Here is a 20,274-nt window from a genome sequence, read left to right on the forward strand (position 1 = left end):
TTGAAGAACGGTCGCTGCATTATACAATAAAAGCTCTTAGGGCCAGATTTGCCCATTACGTACACCAGTTTTACACCAGTGTAATTCTAGGGACTTCAGTGGATTTCCTCTGTGTTTACACTGGTGTAAATGGATCAAGCCTCATATGTGCAGAGAAAGTATATCTGGACTGATCCCTTGCTCTCTCTGGGCAGGGTATAAGGAACAGAGATGTGAGAGAGGGAGGATGGTCAGGCGGACGGGGTGCTAGACTAGGACCTGGGAGATCTAACCCTAACCCTAACCCATGTCCAGCTCTGCCACTGATCCATTCTGACACCTCAGGCCAGTCACTTAATCTATCTAGTTCTGCAGTTCCCTGCCTGTGAAAGGGAGATAAGCCTTCCGAGCTTACCAGGAGCCTTGTGAGGATTAAACTTATGACTGTGAGGTGCTCTGATACTGGGGTGATGAGAGCATGGCACAGGGCAGCTGGCCCCGAAGGCAGTCAGCTCCCAACCTACCTGTGCCAGGCTGTGCTGAAGAGGAGCCAGCCCAGACCTGTCTGGGAATAACCAACAGCCTAAGCAGCTGGGCAGTAGTTAATCAGTTAAGGAAAACCTAGGCCTTATGAAGGATAGTGTGGGCTCAGACAGGAGAGAACACAGGAAGGAAATATCCAGGGCATGAACTCCTCAGGGGAGCTGGCTAGGCAGATGCTCCCAGAGGGCTCTCCCTAGACAACAGACTTCGGGGAAGAGAAACAGGCCCCAGAACACAGAAAGAGAAAAGCTCTCAATGGGAAAACCCAGGGGAGCTGGTGAGGGGGGTCACCGGGAAATGAAACGTGCTCCTGAGTGGGAGAGGCTCTGAAAAGGAGGATGAATGCCATGTCTCTGTGAAACCTGATCCCAATGGAAGGACTTCACCAGGAAGCAGCAGGAGCCCCAGATCAGAGGAATTATATATTCTTCTGAGAAATGGCTGTCGTAGAATCGTAGGACTGGAAGGGACCTCGAGAGCTCATCTAGTCCAGTCCCCTGCACTCATGGCAGGACTAAGTATTATCTAGACCATTCCTGACAGGTGTTTGTCTAACCTGCTCATAAAAACCTCTAATGATGGAGATTCCACAACCTCCCTAGGCAATTTATTCCAATGCTTAACCTTCCTGACAGGAAGTTTTTCTTAATGACCAACCTAAACCACCCTTGCTGCAATTTAAGCCCATTGCTTCTTGTCTTGTCCTCAGAGGATAAGAACAATTTTTCTCCCTGCTCCTTGTAACAACCTTTTATGTACTTGAAAACTTATCACATCCCCTCTCTGTCTTCTCTTCTCCAGACTAAACTCCCACCCCCCATCTTCCCTAATAGGTCATGTTTTCTAGACCTTTAATCATTTTTGTTGCTATTCTCTGGACTTTCTCCAATTTGTCCACGTCTTTCCTAAAATGTGGCGCCCAGAAATGGACACAATACTCCACTTGAGGCCTAATCAGCACGGAGTAGAGCAGAGAAATTACTGCTCGTGTCTTGCTTACAACACTCCTGCTGATACATCCCAGAAGGATGTTTGCATTTTTTGCAACAGCGTTACACCATTGACTCATATTTACTTTGTGATCCACTATGACCCCCAAATCCCTTTCCGCAGTGCTCCTTTCTAGGCAGTCATTTCCTACTGTGTGTGTGTGTGCAACTGATTGTTCCTTCCTAAGTGGAGTACTTTGCATTTGTCCTTATTGAATTTCATCCTATTTACTTCAGACCATTTCTCCAGTTTGTCCAGATCATTTTGAATTTTAATCCTGTCCTCCAAAGCACTTGCAACTCCTCCCAGCTTGGTATCATCCACAAACTTTATAAGTGTATCCTCTACGCCATTATCTTAATCGCTGATGAAGATATTGAACAGAACCGGACCCAGAACTGATCCCTGAGGGACCCCACTCTTTATGCCCTTCCAGCATGACTGTGAACCATTGGTAATTACTCTCTGGGAAGGTTTTCCAGCCAGTTTTGCACCCACCTTATAATAGCTCCATCTAGATTGCATTTCCCCTAGTTTGTTTCTGGTTTGACCTCTAGGGGGATGTAGACCCAACAGGAGAGAGAGCCTACTCTGGCTCCAGAAGAGAGTTCTGGAGTGTAGAGAGTATCGCTGGTACAGGACCTGGACATAAGCAGATTTTATGGACTAAGGTTTACACAGCCTCTTCCCCATCCAGGGAGGATGCTGGGTGGAGGCCTGTTTGTGTAATACTCCACCTTTGGTTACATAAACTAGATAGGAGAGAAGGCTAGCTCAGTGGTTTGAGCATCAGCCTGCTAATCCTAGAATTGTGAGCTCAATCCTAGAGGGGATCATTTAGAGAACTGGGGTAAAAATCTGTCTGGGGACTGGTCCTGCTTTGAGCAGGGGGTTGGACTAGATGACCTCCTGAGGTGCCTTCCAATCCTGATATTCTATGATGCAGCAGGGGCATTCTTCAGGAGATAGTAAACAGGGGAGTTTTGGTGAAGACTACAAGAGGCAGGCAGAGGATCAAACAGGCTAGTGAAGGGAGCGTTGCAGTGCTTTCGGGTTTGTTGTGCTGTGGGTGGTGGTGTTTTGGTTTGTTTCTCAGATTTACAGGATTTAGGTGAGAAGGCTATGGCAGATACAGATGCAGCAGTGGTAGTGACCCAAGCAGTGGAAGACACACTGAGGATGACTGGATGTGGAAGCTGCAGCATGTACATGATCCTGGAGCGGGTACCTGAAAAGAGTTTTGTCTGCATGAAGTGCCGCCTGATAGAGCTGATGGAAGAAAAGAGCCGAGGATTGGAGATGCAGGTGGAAATTCTGGTTGAGTTTAGAAGGGGGTTCGAGCAGATGATGGAGCAAAGACCTGAGGAGTTTGAATGGAAAAAACTTAGACTTGCAGATGAAAGCAAGACCAAAGAACTCTGAGGGAGACTGCTGAGTGAGGAAAGTGGACAGTGGAAGCATGTGACTAAGGCCTGGTCTGCACGATGAGTTTATCTCGAATTTAGCAGCTGTGACAAAGTTCCTCCTCTACCTTGGTGGGTCCTGCGATTATTGGCGGATTTGCTCACCTCAGTGATCTTCCCCTCTTGTGGAACCCACAGTCTGGGTCAGCTCCTCCTGTGTCTGATCAGGAGTTGGGAGGTTTGGGGGGAACCCGGGCCCACCCTCTACTCCAGGTTCCAGCCCAGGGCCCTGTGGATCGCAGCTGTCTATACTGCCTCTTGTAACAGCTGCATGACAGCTACAACTCCCTGGGCTAGTTCCCCATGGCCTCCTCCAAACACCTTTTTTATCCTCACCACAGGACCTTCCTCCTGGTGTCTGATAACACTTGTCCTCCTCAATCGTCCAGCAGCACAGCCTCTCAGTCTCAGCTCCTTGTGCTTCTTGCTCCCAGCTCCTCACACGCACTTCCTCTCTTCTAGCTCCTCCCCATCTGACTGGAGTGAGCTCCTTTTTAAACCCAGGTGCCCTGATTAGCCTGCCTTGATTGGCTGCAGGTGTTCTAATTAAAGTCGCTATCTCCACTGCCTTCTAGAAAGATCTTAATTGGCCCCAGGTGCCTTGATTAACCTGGAGCAACTGCCATTTGGTTACCATGGTCCTAGGGATTTGTTTAGCCTGGGGCTAACATACCTGTTTCTCAGTACTTTACTGTAGCCCTCTGGCCTTGCCCCATCACACAGCGTTAAACTGAATTAACCCTGCACCCATCCACACAACGAAGCCCTTTATTTCGATACAAAGGGCTCTTAATATTGATATCTGTACTCCTCCCTGACAAGGGGAGTAGTGCTGAAATCAGTATTGCCATTTCGAATTAGGGTTAGTGAGGCTGCAATTCAATGGGATTGGCCTCCGGGAGCTATCCCACAGTGCACCATTGTGACCGCTCTGGGCAGCAATCTGAACTTGGATGCATTGGCCAGGTAGACAGGAAAAGCCTCGCAAACTTTTGAATTTCATTTCCTGTTTGCCTAGCATGGAGCGCCGATCAGCACAGGTGACCATGCAGTCCCAGAAACAAAAAAGAGCTCCAGTATGGACCGTACGGGAGATATTGAATCTAATCTCTGTATGGGGAGATGAATCTGTTCTATCAGAACTCCGTTCCCATAGAGAAAATGCCAAAACATTTGAAAAAAAAATCTCCAAGGCCATGATGGACAGCGGCCACAACAGGGACTCGACACAGTGCTGCATGAAACTTAAGTAGCTGAGCCAAGCGTACCAGAAAGCCAAAGAATCAAATGGACGCTCACGGAGGGAGGGGCGACTGAGGACTGTAGCTATCCCACAGTTTCCGCACCATTTGAATTCTTGGCTGAGCTCCCAAAGCCTAAAGGGTCAAAAATATTGTCATGGGTGGTTCAGGGTATATGTCATCAGCCTCTCCTCCACCCCCACCCCAGTGAAAGCAAAGGGTGAAAAAATCGTTTCTCGCCTTTTTTCAATGTCACCGTATGACTACTGGATGCTGCTGGCAGACGTGGTGCTGCAGTGCTACACAGCAGCATCCCCTTCCCTTCCCTTGCGGACGGCAGACGGTACAGTAGGACTGGTATCTGTCATCGTCGTCCCGTGAGTGCTCCTGGCTGGCCTCAGTGAGGTCGGCCGGGGGCACCTGGGCGAAAAAGAGAATGATTCCAGGTCATTCTCTTCTTTAAGTTTTGTCTAATGGACATTCAGTCCTGCCTGGAACATCATGGCAGCTGGAAGCTTCTGCCTCAGGCTGCTCTCCCAGGCAGTAGCACTGTGCGGTCGCGCCTACCCCAGCCTACTCCTTGCTACCAGGGCTCACAATCAGATACTTAGACCTCTACATTTTGCTGAAAATAGAAAAATTAGCTGCCCTTTAGAACTGTCCCCCAACATACATATCCTGGGACATTTTGTATCTTATCAGTGTCAGCCAAAGGCCCACACACAAATGGAGATTCAGTCCTGCCTGTGCTTCTAGCCTAGTGCTTGTCACAGAGTCCCATTTTCAGCTCTAGGCTGAGCAAGTGCAGAATGGTGGTTCACTCCACTTCACTGTAAGCCAACCGCCCTCCCCTCCCCGCTTTGATCTCTGCTTGCAGTAAAGTCAGTGTTGTTTCTTATTCATGCATCTTTATTACTTCATCACACAGATGGGGGGACACTGCCACGGTAGCCCAGGAGGGGTGGGGGAGGAGGGAAGCAACGGGTGGGGTTGTTGCAGGGGCACCCCCTGGAATGGCATGCAGCTCATCATTTCTGCAGGATGTCTGGGGCTCTGACTCGGAGCGGCCGTTTGCCTCTCTGGTTCTTTAGAGGGCTTGCCTGATATTCTAGGCAGGACTGACTCTTCATTACACAAAACTTAAAGAAGGGAATGAGCTGGGGAGTCATTCCCATTTTTGTCCATGCACCCCCGACCGACCTCACCGAGGCCAGCCAGGAGTACCCATGACAGTAGCAGACGGTACAGTATGACTGGTAAGTGTCATTGCCAACTTGCAAAGCAGCAGATGGGACAGTATGGCTGGTAACCATCTCTGCTAACTTGCAAAAGGCAAGGGGATGCTGCTGTGTAGCACTGCAGTACCGCACCTGTTACCAACATCCAGTAGACATATGGTGACAGTAAAAAAGGCTGAACGGGCTCCATGGTTGCTGTGCTATGGCATCAGCCCAGGCAATCCAGGGAAAAGGGAGTGAAACGATTGTCTGCCATTGCTTTCACGGAGGGAGGATGGACTGACGACATTTACCATAATCACCCGCGACAAATTTTTGGCCCCATCAGGCATTGGGACCTCAACCCAGAATTCCAATGGGCGGGGGAGACTGCGGGAACTATGGGATAGCTACCCACAGTGCAATGCTCCGGAAGTTGACACTAGCCTCAGTACATGGATGAATGCCGACCAATTAATATGCTTCATGTGGCCGCATGCACTCAACTTACTAAATTCTGTTTCCAAAAATCAGTTTCTATAAAATCAGAATAATCCCGTAGTGTAGACATAGTCTAAGAGAACCAGACAGAGGAAAAAATGGGACAGTGAAGGAGAAATAGAGCTCAAGAACAGGTTTGCAGAGTTGGAAAAAGAAGAAGGGGCACAGCAGGTGGTCGCTAAGGTGAGAGGACAAGGAAGAAGAGAAGAACAGCTAGTCCTATAGGAAGAGGGGAAGAGTTAATGGAGATAACACCACCAAACATGAGCCACAGGAGGATACGAGATGGGTTGCAGAGAATTGCAATGGTGAATAGGAATCAAGAGGACTTGCAGCCAGAGGGAACAGGGGATAGATCGGAGAATTGCACTGTCACCAGGAAAAGGCATGTCTACGTGATTGGGGACTCCTTACTGAGAAGAATAGACAGGCCTGTAACTAGAGCTGACCTGGAGAACAGAAGTGTGTGCTGTCTGCCAGTGTTAAGATACGGGATACGGACCTGAGGCTGAAGAGGACCCTAACAGGAGCGGGAAAGAATCCACTAATTGTCCTTCATGTGGGAACGAATGATACGGCTAGATTCTCGCTGGAACTTATCAAGGGAGACTATGTCAGGCTGGGGAAGACGCTTAAGGAAATCAAGGCTCAGGTGATCTTCAGTGGATTCTGCCTGTTCCTAGAGAAGGGAAACAAAGGTGTGACAAGATTATGATGATCAACAGATGGCTCAGGCAGTGGTGCTATAAGGAGGGCTTTGAGATGTATGGCCACTGGGAAGCATTCATGGACAGAGGACTGTTCTCTCGGGACAGACTTCACCTGAGTAAGGAGGGAAATAGACTTCTAGGATGGAGGCTGACACAACTGATCATGAGAGCTTTAAAGTAGGAATTGGGGGGAGATGGTTCGGAGATGTCCAGGTAATATCCATGCCGGAATTCAACACTGAGAGGGAAGAAAACGAAGTAAGAAAGAATACAGCCATGGGTAGGAGAATGGACATAAGGAGGAAGGGTACTGTAGGTACAGTTCTAATAGGTGATACTGGCGGTAGAATGTCTGGGCCTAATTGGGTAAAGAATGTGAGTGAAACCAAACAGAAAGAATTAAGATATTTGTACACTAATGCGAGGAGCCTAGGTAACAAAATGGAGGAACTAGAGCTAAGGTGCAGGAAGTGAAACTAGATATTACAGGGATAACAGAAACATGGTGGAATAGTAGTCATGACTGGAGTATGGGTATTGAAGGCTATGTGATGTTAGGAAAGACAGAAATAAAGGCAAAGGTGGTGGAGTAGCATTGTATATCAATGATGAAGTTAACAGTAAAGAAATAAGAAGTGATGGAATGGATAAGACAGAGTCTGTCTGGGCAAAAATCACATTGGGGAAGAAAGCGACTACAGCCTCCCCTGAGATAGTGCTTGGTGTGCTATAGACCTCCGGAATCTGATCTGGATATGGATAGAGACCTCTTTAATGTTTTTAATGAAGTAAATACTAATAGGAATTGTGTGATCATGAGAGACTTTAACATCCCAGATATACACTGGAGGACAAGTGCCAGTAATAATAATAGGGCTCAGATTTTCATGGATGTGATAGCTGAGGGATTTCTTCACCAAGTAGTTGAAGAACCAACATGAGGGGATGCCATTTTAGATTTGGTTTTGGTGGGTAGTGAGGACCTCATAGAAGAAATGGTTGTAGGGGACAACCTTGGTTCGAGTGATCATAGAATATAAGGGTTGGAAGAGACCTCAGGAGGTCATCTAGTCCAACCCCCTGCTCAAAGCAGGACCAATCCTCAGACAGATTTTTGCCCTAGATCCCTAAATGGCCCCCTCAAGGACTGAACTCACAAACCTGGGCTTAGCAGGCCAGTGCTCAAACCACTGAGCTAATTCAGTTTAAACTGAACAAAAGGATAAACAAAAACAGATCTGTGACTAGGGTTTTTGATTTCAAAAGGGCTAACTTTAAAGAATTAAGGAAATTAGTTAGGGAAGTGGATTGGACTGAAGAACTTGAGGATCTAAAGGTGGAGGAGGCCTGGAATTACTTCAAGTCAAAGTTGCAGAAACTATCGGAAGCCTGCATCCCAAGAAAGGGGAAAAAAATCATAGGCAGGAATTGTAGACCAGGCTGGATGAGCAAGCATCTCAGAGAGGTGATTAAGAAAAAGCAGAAAGCCTACAAGGAGTGGAAGATTAGAGTGATCAGCAAGGAAAGCTACCTTATTGAGGTCAGAACATGTAGGGGTAACGTGAGAAAGGCCAAAAGCCACATAGGGTTGGACCTTGCAAGAGAATTAAAACCAGTAGTAAAAGGTTCTATAGTCATATAAATAAGAAGTGGGACCACTAAACACTGAGGATGGAGTGGAGGTTAAGGATAATCTAGGCATGGCCCAATATCTAAACAAATACTTTGCCTCAGTCTTTAATGACGAGCTTAGGGATAATGGTAGGATGACAAATGGGAATGAGGATATGGAGGTAGATATTACCACATCTGAGGTAGAAGCCAAACTCAAACAGCTTAATGGGACTAAATTGGGGGGCCCAGATAATCTTCATCCAAGAATATTAAAGGAACTAGCGCATGAAATTGCAAGCCCATTAGCAAGAATTTTTAATGAATCTGTAAACTCAGGGGTTGTACCGTATGACTGGAGAACTGCTAACATAGTTCCTATCTTTAAGAAAGGAAAAAAAGTGATCCGGGCAACGACAGGCCTGTTAGTTTGACATCTGTAGTATGCAAGGTTTTGGAAAAATTTTTGAAGGAGAAAGTAGTTAAGGACATTGAGTTCAACGGCAACTGGGACAAATTACAACATGGTTTTACAAAAGGTAGATCATGCCAGACCAACCTGATCTCCTTCTTTGAGAAGGTAACAGATTTTTTAGACAAAGGAAATGCAGTGGATCTATACCTCAACTTCAGTAAGGCATTCAATACGGTTCCACATGAGGTATTAGCAGCTAAACTGGAAAAGATGGGGATCAATATGAAAATTGAAAGGTGGATAAGGAAATGGTTAAAGAGGAGACTACAATAGGTCATACTGAAAGGTGAACTGTCAGGTTGGAGGGAGGTTACTAATGGAGTTCTTCAGGGATTGGTCTGGGGACCAATCTTTTTATTACTGACCTTGGCAGAAAAAGTGGCAATGTGCTAATAAAGTTTGCAGATGACACAAAGCTGGGAGGTATTGCCACTACAGAGAAGGACCAGGATATCATACAGGAAGATTTGGATGACCTTGTAAACTGGAGTAATAGTAATAGGATGAAATTTAATAGTGAAAAGTGCAAGGTCATGCATTTAGGGATTAATAACAAGAATTATTGTTATAAGATGGGGACGCATCAGTTAAAAATAACAGAGGAGGAGAAGGACCTCAGAGTATTGGTTGATCACAGGATGACTATGAGCTGCTGCAGTCCTGGGATGCATCAGGAGAGGTATTTACAGTAGAGATAAGGTGGTGTTAGTACCATTATACAAGGCACTGGTGAGACCTCATCTGGAATACTGTGTGCAGTTCTGGTCTCCCGTGTTTAAGGAGGATGAATTCAAACTGGAACAGTTCAGAGAAGGGCTACTAGGATGATCCGAGGAATGGAAAACCTGTCATATGAAAGGAGACTCAAAGAGCTTGGCTTGTTTAGCCTAACCAAAAGAAGGCTGAGGGGATATATGATTGCTCTTTATAAATATATCAGAGGGATAAGAATCAGGGAGGGACAGGAATTATTTAAGCTCAGTACCGATGTGGACACAAGACCAAATGGATATAAACTGGCTATCAGGAAGTTTAGACTTGAAATTAGATGAAGGTTTCTAACCATCAGAGGAGTGAAGTTCTGGAACAGCCTTCCAAGGGGAGTAGTGGGGGCAAAAGACATATCTGGCCAGGGCTGCCCAGGGGAGGGGGCAAGTGGGGCAATTTGCCCCAGGCCCTGGGTCCTGCAGGGGCCCCCATAAGAATATAGTATTCTATAATATTGCAACCTTTTTTATGGAAGGGGCCTGTCAAGGCTTTTTCCCCACTTTGAACTTTAGAGTACAAAAGTGGGGACCTGCATGAACACTTTTAAGCTTAATTACTAGCTTAGATCTGGTAACACTGCCACCACTCAGAAATTTCAGTGTCTGGGGCACTACCTGTCCCCCCAAAAACTTTCCCCTCCCTGGGCTGCCTTGAGGGACTTCACCAATTCCCTGGTGAACACAGATTTAAACTCCTTGAATCTTAAAACAAGGAGGAATTAACCATCCCACCTCCTTTCCCCTCACCAAGCCCTGGTGAGTTCAGACCCAATCCCCTTGGATCTTAAAACAAGAAAAATCAATCAGATTCTTAAAAAGAAATCTTTTAATTAAAGAAGGAAAAGGTAAAAATTATCTCTGTAAAATCAGGATGGAAAATGCTTTACAGGGTACTCAGATTCATATAGACCAGAGGGACCCCGCCACAGCCTTAGATTCAAAGTTACAGCAAACAGAGTGAAAAATCCTTCCAGCAAAAAGAAACATTCACAAGTTGAAAAAACAAACATAAGACTAATATGCCTTGCCTGGCTATTACTTACAATTTTGAAACATGAAAGACTGATTCAGAAAGATTTGGAGAGCCTGGATGTACGTCTGGTCCCTCTTAGTCCCAAGAGCGAACAACCCCCAAAACAAAAAACACAAACAAAGACTTCCCTCCACCAAGATTTGAAAGTATCTTGTCCCCCTATTGGTCCTCCGGTCAGGTGTCAGCCAGGTTTACTGAGCTTCTTAACCCTTTACAGGTAAAAGAGACATTAACCCTTAACTATCTGTTTATGACAGGGCCCCCAAAATTGCTTTGCCCCAGGCCCCCTGAATCCTCTGGGCAGCCCTGCATCCGGCTTCAAGACTAAGCTTGATAAGCTTATGGAGGGGATGGTATAATGAGATTGGCCTTTGACTATTAGCGGTAAATATGCCCAATGGTCTAAGATGGAATATTAGATGGGGTGGGATCTGAGTTACTACAGAGAATTCTTTCCTGGGTGCTGGCTGCCCACATGCTCAGGGTTTAGCTGATCGCCATATTTGGGGTTGGGAAGGAATTTTCCTCCAGGGCAGATTGGCAGAGGCTCTGGGTTTTTTTTGCCTTCCTCTGCAGCGTGGGGCACAGTCACTTGCTGGTGAATTCTCTGCACCTTGAAGTCTTTAAACCATGATTTGAGGACTTCAATGGCTCAGACACAGGTTTGTTACAGGAGTGAGTGGGTGAGATTCTGTGGCCTGCATTGTGCAGGAGGTCAGACTAGATGATCACAATGGTCCCTTCTGACCTTAAAGTCTATGATTCTACTGAAAGTCCACTAGAGGAAAGTGAGGCCAAGATGTGCACCGGGCTGCCATGGGGTGCTCCACGGGCAAGGGACCCATTACAGAGCAGTGTAAGCATATGAATATACATTTGTGGCCAAGAGAACGAAGCAACACAACAGGAAGGGGGAAGATTACCTACACTTTGAGCCTGAGTCTCAAGCTTCTCTTCCCAGAAAACAGGATCCTGGAAGTACCTGAGTCTGTCCTCAGCTGCAGGAGGTGCACATGTGTATATGACATGCCTCTCCACCCAAGCAGGAAGTACACTGAGTTACCCAGCATTCCTTGCACAACACACACAGGCTCAGACTGTAAAAGGAGAAGGCGGGGGCTGAAAACTGAGATGCCCCCCCACTGCGATTCTCATTTGACTGGGGACTCCAACATGGAATGGTTATTTTGGGTACATGCCTTCTGCCCTTCTTCTGATTCCCACCAGACGTACAAACACCGTGGTCCTGACACTCCATCTACCCTATAAAACACAACATCACCAACCAGCAACAGAAAAAGCCACCCTCATATAGTCCTTCCCGGGCTGGGCAATGAATGTCTCAAGCCCCTGACCTGTGTGCTCCCAGAATGGCCCCTCACCTTGGTCCTGAGGTAGGCAGAGCCACGCTCACAGCGGATCCCTCCTGTACAGTACATCAACACGCGCTTGTTTTTAAAAAGCTCGAGATTTTCATCTACGTAGCTAGGGAAGTAGCTGAACTTCCTGATGTCGGGCGCCAGGCAGCCCTGGAAATGACCCTGTAACAAGGAGAGATGGATGTGTGATCAACAGCACTGGAGAAAGGGGAGAGAACAATGGCTGAACTAAAGAACCAACCCTTTGGGCCTGACCCTCCAAGTCACTGCAGCTACTTTGGCTCCTCTAAGGGTATTTAGGCACCTAATTTCCACTGATTTCAATGGGAATTAGTTAAGCACCTAAATACCTTTGTGCCTCACAGCATCTGGAATCTGGTCCTATAGCCAAGACATCCTACCCTGTCACCCCAGTGTGAAGGGGATTCACTGTGGATGGCACAGAGGGCGCAGCTGGAGGATGGAGACTTGGTCAGGATGTCTCTCTGCTGCACTGATGGCCAAGGCAGGGTGTGCTTTGGCTGGCTAAGCTAGATTTGAATAGCGTCTCTCTGTTGTTAAAGCTCCGACGTTCCCCCGTCTGTTTTACGTCAGACCGCACATGCTGCTCCACTGCTGCAGGACAGCGTGCTGTGCACTGAACTGTAGGACCACCCCTCAGCATGGCACTGAGAAGCCAGGCAGGTCCTTTGCTGCTTGAGGCGATGTACCATTCGTGAATTGGCACCAGGAGAGAGCTGCAAGGCAGCATGGCAATCCCTTCCCCTCAGTCACATCATCCACACATGAGGACAGGGTGAAATGATCCCCTCAATCACCACCACCACCTCCTCGCAGGGAGCAAAGGCACAGCACTTACTATTTTACTTTCATAAAAGTTCCTGCAGTCCAGTAAAATGGTGTCACTTTGTGCTTGAGGAGCCTGAGATAAATATTTTTCTACTTCTTTATGAAATTCCTCAGGGGATAAATGGATTCCTAAAAATAAAACACACGGAAAGAAGCTCTGAAAAGCTGAGCTGATTTAAATGCTAACCAACTGAGCAATTCCGCTTGGCCTCTCCTCTAACCCAGCAGTGACACATGTGCATGACAAGCTTCTCTGAGAAATGAGAGCTACTGAAATGTCAGCTGGTCTCTGCCTAAACATACTGGGCAAATGTATCTGTGACATCACTCCACAGGCTTAGTGAATGAACAAATGCATCACAGCAGGAGTCAAGGGAACAAAGGATGCCAAGCTGCCATCTGTCTTATAGTGGGCTGGGTGGAAGAGCAGTGCTGATCCTCTGCTGCCTTGCCCTGTCATTTACACCCCTCATGTGCAAAACACTGTCCTGCTGACTGGTGGCCTTTTATGCTCACTCCACCGGGGTGCAAATGGGGACACAAGGTGCAAAGCTGGGGAGGTCTGGGCCAGCAGGGTCTGAACAAAGGTCGCACAAAGGTATCCCCACCTGCCGCCTCTACACTAATGAGCCTGTTCTAGAGGAGGTATCAAGAAGTGGCTCACACAGAGCCAAGCTGCTCTGTTATGTCAATGTAAGCCCAGACGAACTCCACTGCTCTCCACAGCATCTCCAAGCAACAGCACCCCTGGGGATCATGTGTCTTTGTAGAGGGCCCCGTCACACCTAAGGCAACAGGCTGGCTCGCCTGCCCGCTGGCGCCACAGACTGGATAACAATGCCATGTTTACAGAAAGCTGCCTTGGCAAGGCAGCACAGTGCTCATGAAAGGTGTTGCATTGTCAGCCTTGGAGAATGAGCCAGATCAGGCTGGCTCGGCACTTGCTAACCTACCTCAGTCCTGACCTGGATGGATGAAAGGAGAGCTTCGTCTCCAGGCCCATTCAGTTCTTGGTCTCTGTGCAATGAAGTCAATGGGGAGGAGGGGTTGGTGGTCTCCAAGGAGCTAAACTAAGACCATCCAAGAGCCATGTAATTGCTGCCCTTGATGGTACCTGAATCAGTGGCTTAGCAGTGAGCAGCTCTGTAGCTTCATTTGTAATGTAGATGTTTATGGTCGGTCAAGTCTACAGACTACGGGGGCCATTGTTCGCAAGCAGTGCCTTAGGCTTTTCGGACATGTTGCAAGGATGCCATGAACGCCGTTCTCTGGGTGGCTTGTAACATCCAGGATAAAAGTCCACCAACCGAGGGATGGGGGCAGCCCAGAGGCAGACCCCCTATTACATGGGTTGGCAGCCGGTATCAAGCAGAGTGCCCAAGGGTCGACCCTGGGGCTGGTTTTGTTCAATATATTCATTAATGATCTGGAGGATGGCGTGGACTGCACCCTCAGCAAGTTTGCAGATGACACTAAACTGGGAGGAGTGTTAGATACGCTAGAGAGTAGGGATAGGATACAGAGAATTGGACAAATTAGAGAACTGGCCCAAAAGAAAACTGGCGAGGTTCAACAAAGACAAGTGCAGAGTCCTGCACTTACAATGGAAGAATCCCATGTACTGCTATAGACTAGGGGCCGAGTGACTAGGCAGCAGTTCTACAGAAAAGGACCTAGGGGTTACAGTGGATGAGAAGCTGGATATGAGTTAACAGTGTGCCCTTGTTGCCAAGAAGGCTAATGGCATTTTGCGCTGTATAAGTAGGGGCATTGCCAGCAGATCGAGGGATGTGATCATTCCCCTTTATTTGACACTGGTGAGACCTCATCTGGAGTACTGTGTCCAGTTTTGGGCCCCACACTACAAGGAGGATGTGGAAAAATTGGAAACAGTCCAGCAGAGGGCAACAAAAATGATTAGGGGGCTGGAACACACGACTTATGAGGAGAGGCTGAGGGAACTGGGATTGTTTAGTCTGCAGAAGAGAAGAAAGAGGGGGGATTTGATAGCTGCTTTCAACTACCTGAAAGGGGGTTCCAAAGAGGATGGATCTAGACTGTTCTCAGTGGTACCAGACAACAGAACAAGGAGTAATGGTCTCAAGTTGGAGTGGGGGAGGTTTAGGTTGGATATTAGGAAAAAACTTTTTCACTAGGAGGGTGGTGAAGCACTGGAATGGGTTACCTAGGGAGGTGGTGGAATCTCCTTCCTTAGAGGTTTTTAAGGTCAGGCTTGACAAAGCCCTGGCTGGAATGATTTAGTTGGTGTTGGTCCTGCTTTGAGCAGGGGGTTGGACTAGATACCTCCTGAGGTCCCTTCCAACCCTGATAGTCTATGATTCTATGTGTGATTCCTGCACACCCAATTCAGGCCCTGCTGAGACACACCAATTAAGTACTAAATAGCTGCTGCACAGGATGGAACTCCTGTGCAGCCAATGGGGGAAGCTTGCCCTGAAAGAAAAAGGATGGTTCTGTGCCTAAGGTACTGGACTGGCTAAGGCACTGACTGACTTTGCCACACACTTGCTGTGTGAGCTACTGTTCTACTGGTGGAGAACAGGAAACAGAGGTTAAGTTTATTCCATGCTCCTGCTACCTCAGGCTGATTAGTGTAAACCGTGGCCCTGCTCTTACACTGGGATCTTCCAGCACAGACTCCTGCACCTGGGCAATGAAACAAATGCAACTCAGTGGAACATTCAGACCCTGATCTGCAGAATCCCAGTGAAATAAACAAGGGGCACCAGAGATATAGGGCTGTACAGCAAGTCCTGGTGCAGGACTGGGACCTAAATGTTCTCTTGCATCCCATTTCTTTCATTGTCCCTTGCTGCAGGTACAGAGTGGGACAGTCTGTAGCCCTATGTCCACCTCATTTTCAAGACCATGATAAATTATGTACAAACTATGCCTTGTAAGGTATCATCTGAAAACTCATGATTTGCTGATCTTTATCGTCATGCTAGAATATGTGTGGCAACATTGCATGTAAAGTTGTAAGATTCTGCTATCGGATATTATGAAGACATGTTTCAAATCTGGGAAAGTAGCCACAAAGCAGTTCCTCTGAGACAAAAGGCAAATTGACGTCTCAGCCAAGTGTCAATGAAATCAAATGGCCCATCATCTGGGAAAGCAGCCATTTTTTGGCAGGAAAAAGGGTGTGAGCAAGAAATTTGCATTTGGAAAAGAAACAGCTGGACATTCCCATCCCTACAGACTTCCTGTCTCCTGAACCCCAGCTGGAGATGATTCTCCAAGAAAAGGAAGGTATAAGAATGGGGGACAGATGCCCCCAAAGATGTCTCCCTTCACCTCTATTCATGGCATTGACAACACTTGAAGGACAAAGAAAGCATCACTGGACTGGGGAGAGATCCTGGCTGAGAGGAATTCAGCCAGTAAAGCTGGCATAAGAGGTGAGGAGAGAGACTTTTACTTCCAATTCACTTAGGGCTTGTCTACATCAGAAAGTTGCAGCGCTGGTGAGGGAGTTACAGCGCTGCACCTTTGAGAGTGTCCACATCTGCAGGGCATCACCAGCGCTGCAACTCCCTGTTTGCAGCGCTGGCCGTACTCCCGTTTTGTCTCGGGTGTAGAGGATCCAGCGCTGGTGATCCAGCGCTGGTAATGCAATGTAGACACTCACCAGCGCTTTTCTTGACCTCCGTGGAAGGAGGAAGCCTCTGGTAATCAAGCTGGTTTCCTTTCCCGGTTTGCTCTCTCGGTCCCGGAGCCAGCCAGCAAACCGCGGGGAAGGAGACCTGCTTGCTCGGGGTTCCGGGACCGAGAGAGCAAACCGGGAACGCCGCGGTTTGCTCTCTCGGTCCCGGAGCCAGCCAGCAAACCGCGGGGAAGGAGACCTGCTTGCTCGGGGTTCCGGGACCGAGAGAGCAAACCGGGAACGCCGCGGTTTGCTCTCTCGGTCCCGGAACCCCGAGCAAGCAGGTCTCCTTCCCCGCGGTTTGCTGGCTGGCTCCGGGACCGAGAGAGCAAACCGCGGCGTTCCCGGTTTGCTCTCTCGGTCCCGGAACCCCGAGCAAGCAGGTCTCCTTCCCCGCGGTTTGCTGGCTGGCTCCGGGACCGAGAGAGCAAACCGCGGCGTTCCCGGTTTGCTCTCTCGGTCCCGGAACCCCGAGCAAGCAGGTCTCCTTCCCCGCGGTTTGCTGGCTGGCTCCGGGACCGAGAGAGCAAACCGCGGCGTTCCCGGTTTGCTCTCTCGGTCCCGGAACCCCGAGCAAGCAGGTCTCCTTCCCCGCGGTTTGCTGGCTGGCTCCGGGACCGAGAGAGCAAACCGCGGCGTTCCCGGTTTGCTCTCTCGGTCCCGGAACCCCGAGCAAGCAGGTCTCCTTCCCCGCGGTTTGCTGGCTGGCTCCGGGACCGAGAGAGCAAACCGCGGCGTTCCCGGTTTGCTCTCTCGGTCCCGGAACCCCGAGCAAGCAGGTCTCCTTCCCCGCGGTTTGCTGGCTGGCTCCGGGACCGAGAGAGCAAACCGCGGCGTTCCCGGTTTGCTCTCTCGGTCCCGGAACCCCGAGCAAGCAGGTCTCCTTCCCCGCGGTTTGCTGGCTGGCTCCGGGACCGAGAGAGCAAACCGCGGCGTTCCCGGTTTGCTCTCTCGGTCCCGGAACCCCGAGCAAGCAGGTCTCCTTCCCCGCGGTTTGCTGGCTGGCTCCGGGACCGAGAGAGCAAACCGCGGCGTTCCCGGTTTGCTCTCTCGGTCCCGGAACCCCGAGCAAGCAGGTCTCCTTCCCTGCGGTTTGCTGGCTGGCTCCGGGACCGAGAGAGCAAACCGCGGCGAAGCTGGTCTCCTTTCCCGGTTTGCTCTCTCGGTCCCGGAACCCCGAGCAAGCAGGTCTCCTTCCCTGCGGTTTGCTGGCTGGCTCCGGGACCGAGAGAGCAAACCGCGGCGTTCCCGGTTTGCTCTCTCGGTCCCGGAACCCCGAGCAAGCAGGTCTCCTTCCCTGCGGTTTGCTGGGTGGCTCCGGGACCGAGAGAGCAAACCGCGGGGAAGCTGGTTTCCTTTCCCGGTTTGCTCTCTCGTTCCCGGAACCCCGAGCAAGCAGGTCTCCTTCCCTGCGGTTTGCAGGGTGGTTCGGGGAACGCGAGAGCAAACCGTGGCGAAGCTGGTCTCCTTTCCCGGTTTGCTCTCTCGTCCCGGAACCCCCCTTGAAGCCGCCCAACAGCGCTGCAGTGTGGCCACATCTAACACCACTTGCAGCGCTGGTTGCTGTAAGTGTGGCCACTCTGCAGCGCTGGCCCTATACAGCTGTACTAATACAGCTGTAACAACCAGCGCTGCAAAATTTTAGATGTAGACATGGCCTTAGCTTGTTAAGTTGGGTGTTAGTTTGTGTTTTACCTTTTATTCCTTATAACCAGTTTTGACTTTCACGTCTCATTACTTGTAATTTATTAACAACAAAAAGATGTTAAGCAATGTGTTTTACTGTCTCATCTAAACGAGTGTGCTTGGATTGAAGTGCCCGGGAAACTCCATGTGAGGTAACAGGATTTGTGCGTATCGTTTTCTATTAATAAAATGACGGACTTTATATGAGCTGGTGTTGTACAGGAGGGAGCTGGGCAGTACAAGATGCACGTTTCTGGGGGAAGTCTGGGACTGGGAGTTTTCTGGTGTTGCCCTGCCGTACAATCCACGCGTAGCTGGCCAAAGCACCATACAGTATAGCTGGGTAATTTACATGCTGGAGGTTGTGTGGGCAGACCAGGAGTGGTTGTTCTCTCAGCCAGGCGGTGTAAAAAGCACCCCAGGTTGGAGAACTGAGAGGACGCAGTTTAACAGTCCAGACTGTACCCTGGGCAATGTCACACAGGGGCCTAGGCTAGAAGACCCCAGTGCAGCAGTGGGGCCATAATTTGCACTAATCAGCTTGTGGCAAAGACAGCATGAAACAGAACATCACACAGACACATGACATCTACAGCAGCAGAACAGCAGAACTCACGGTTAGGGCCTGATCCTGCTCCACTGAAATCAATGGGAGCTTTGCCATTAGCTTCAACCAGAGCCAGACTAGGGCCTTGGGTCCCAGTTTAACAAAGCACTTAAGCACATGCTTAAAGCTAAGCACAGGCATACGCGCTTTGCTGAATTGGGATGTTAGGATCTGTTCCAAAACCTAGCAACATCAATAGAGGGTCTCTCATTGACCCCAATGGGCTTTGGATTGGGCCCTTCATGTAGAGTTTGGATCTGAGGAATTAACAGGCTCTCTGCAGTAATTACTGACTCTGTGAAATACCAAATGCAGCAGCAATACTTACACAGCACTCTCTACGAGGCTTACAGTATTTGTGCTGTAACGGCAATTTCACAGCAGTCGGAAATATCCACATCTCATGCATATTTAAAGCAATTATAAATATTTCTTGTCCTCAAAAACTCCTCCAAATCATTTCATTATTAGTTATAGGCAGGTTCTCCTTACATCCTTTCTTACCCAGGATGACTTTTCAAGTGTTATGTGGTTCATTCTCAAAACTATGGGCAAGACTCAGTGACCTTAACTACTACTAATTTGGTGGAATGAAATGAACAGCTTAATCTCGAGCTGTCAAAGCAGCTAAGTACTGTGCAAATCAATGACCTGATCCAGCAATTTCCCTACGAAGGGAACCCCCATTGCAAGCACAGCAGCTTCCCTGGACGTTTTGTAACAGTGCTATCTATGCTTTTGTCATATCCTGGTTACCGTGCAAAGACTGTGTTCTGGTGACAGTGCAACAGAACTGCCTTACAGTTCAGTTCCAATCTCTGTTATTAACAAGTTGTTATTGTTCATAAAAATTAATGTACCGGTTTCTTTGTAGGAGACTTTGTTTGGATTGATGCCCAAGGGTACGATCTCTTCAAATACGCCAACTCGAAGGTCTGGGAAACAGTGAGCTCCTCCAGCACTGCTCTGGGAAATTAAAAATAAGGTCACACCAACAAATTAAAAACATACCAACAGATGAACAGATCCCTTCAGACTTGCTGAAACTCCACTGTATTTCGAGTTTCTAAATTCATGTGAGATGTCAATATAGCAAGTTGCTTTGGGGGACTGGGCGGCACAGGGGGGTGGTGATGGCTTCTCCCCTTTCACGGTTGCCTCTCTGAATCCACCAGAGAGTGTGGTGGTTCCAGTCCAGTTCCCAGTGGACAATTATTCAAATCACTTAAAAAAAAAGTCAACTGGCCACTAATGGAGAGACGCCAAGGGCTGAGTGGGCCAGGGACACTGAGCCAGCCACTCCCTGCTACCAGGGGTTCCTCTTGGGCAGGAACAACACCTGTTAGCAGGTAGTATGGGGAAGCCTGCCCTGCCACTGAATGTGCTGAGACTATTCTGCTGATTAAAGAAAGGTTTTGTTGTCTGGGGCTGACAAGCTGGGACCATTCACCAACACTAAATTCATGGCAAATTTAAAAGAATAAATAAAATTCCCTTCTGATCTCTGGCTCTGCTGGTGTCTTTGTGGTTCACTGCGATCTTCAGTCAGAATGATC

General features: G+C 48.6%; 1 protein-coding gene across 1 annotated transcript in view; it reads right to left on the reverse strand.

The window, feature by feature from the left end:
- The window catches only part of TSTD2 (thiosulfate sulfurtransferase like domain containing 2), a 39,275-nt gene that overhangs the window by 6,274 nt on the left and 12,727 nt on the right, over positions 1 to 20,274 (reverse strand). Inside the window, exons 6-8 of the mRNA XM_030566165.1 lie at positions 19,579 to 19,684; positions 12,769 to 12,887; positions 11,913 to 12,071 (exon numbers count right to left, since the gene is read on the reverse strand). Coding sequence (XP_030422025.1) covers positions 11,913 to 12,071; positions 12,769 to 12,887; positions 19,579 to 19,684 — 384 coding nt within the window. The remainder of the gene's footprint in view (positions 1 to 11,912; positions 12,072 to 12,768; positions 12,888 to 19,578; positions 19,685 to 20,274) is intronic.

This window comes from Gopherus evgoodei, chromosome 6 (genome assembly GCF_007399415.2).
Source record: "Gopherus evgoodei ecotype Sinaloan lineage chromosome 6, rGopEvg1_v1.p, whole genome shotgun sequence".
In the NCBI taxonomy this organism is placed as follows: domain Eukaryota; kingdom Metazoa; phylum Chordata; order Testudines; family Testudinidae; genus Gopherus; species Gopherus evgoodei.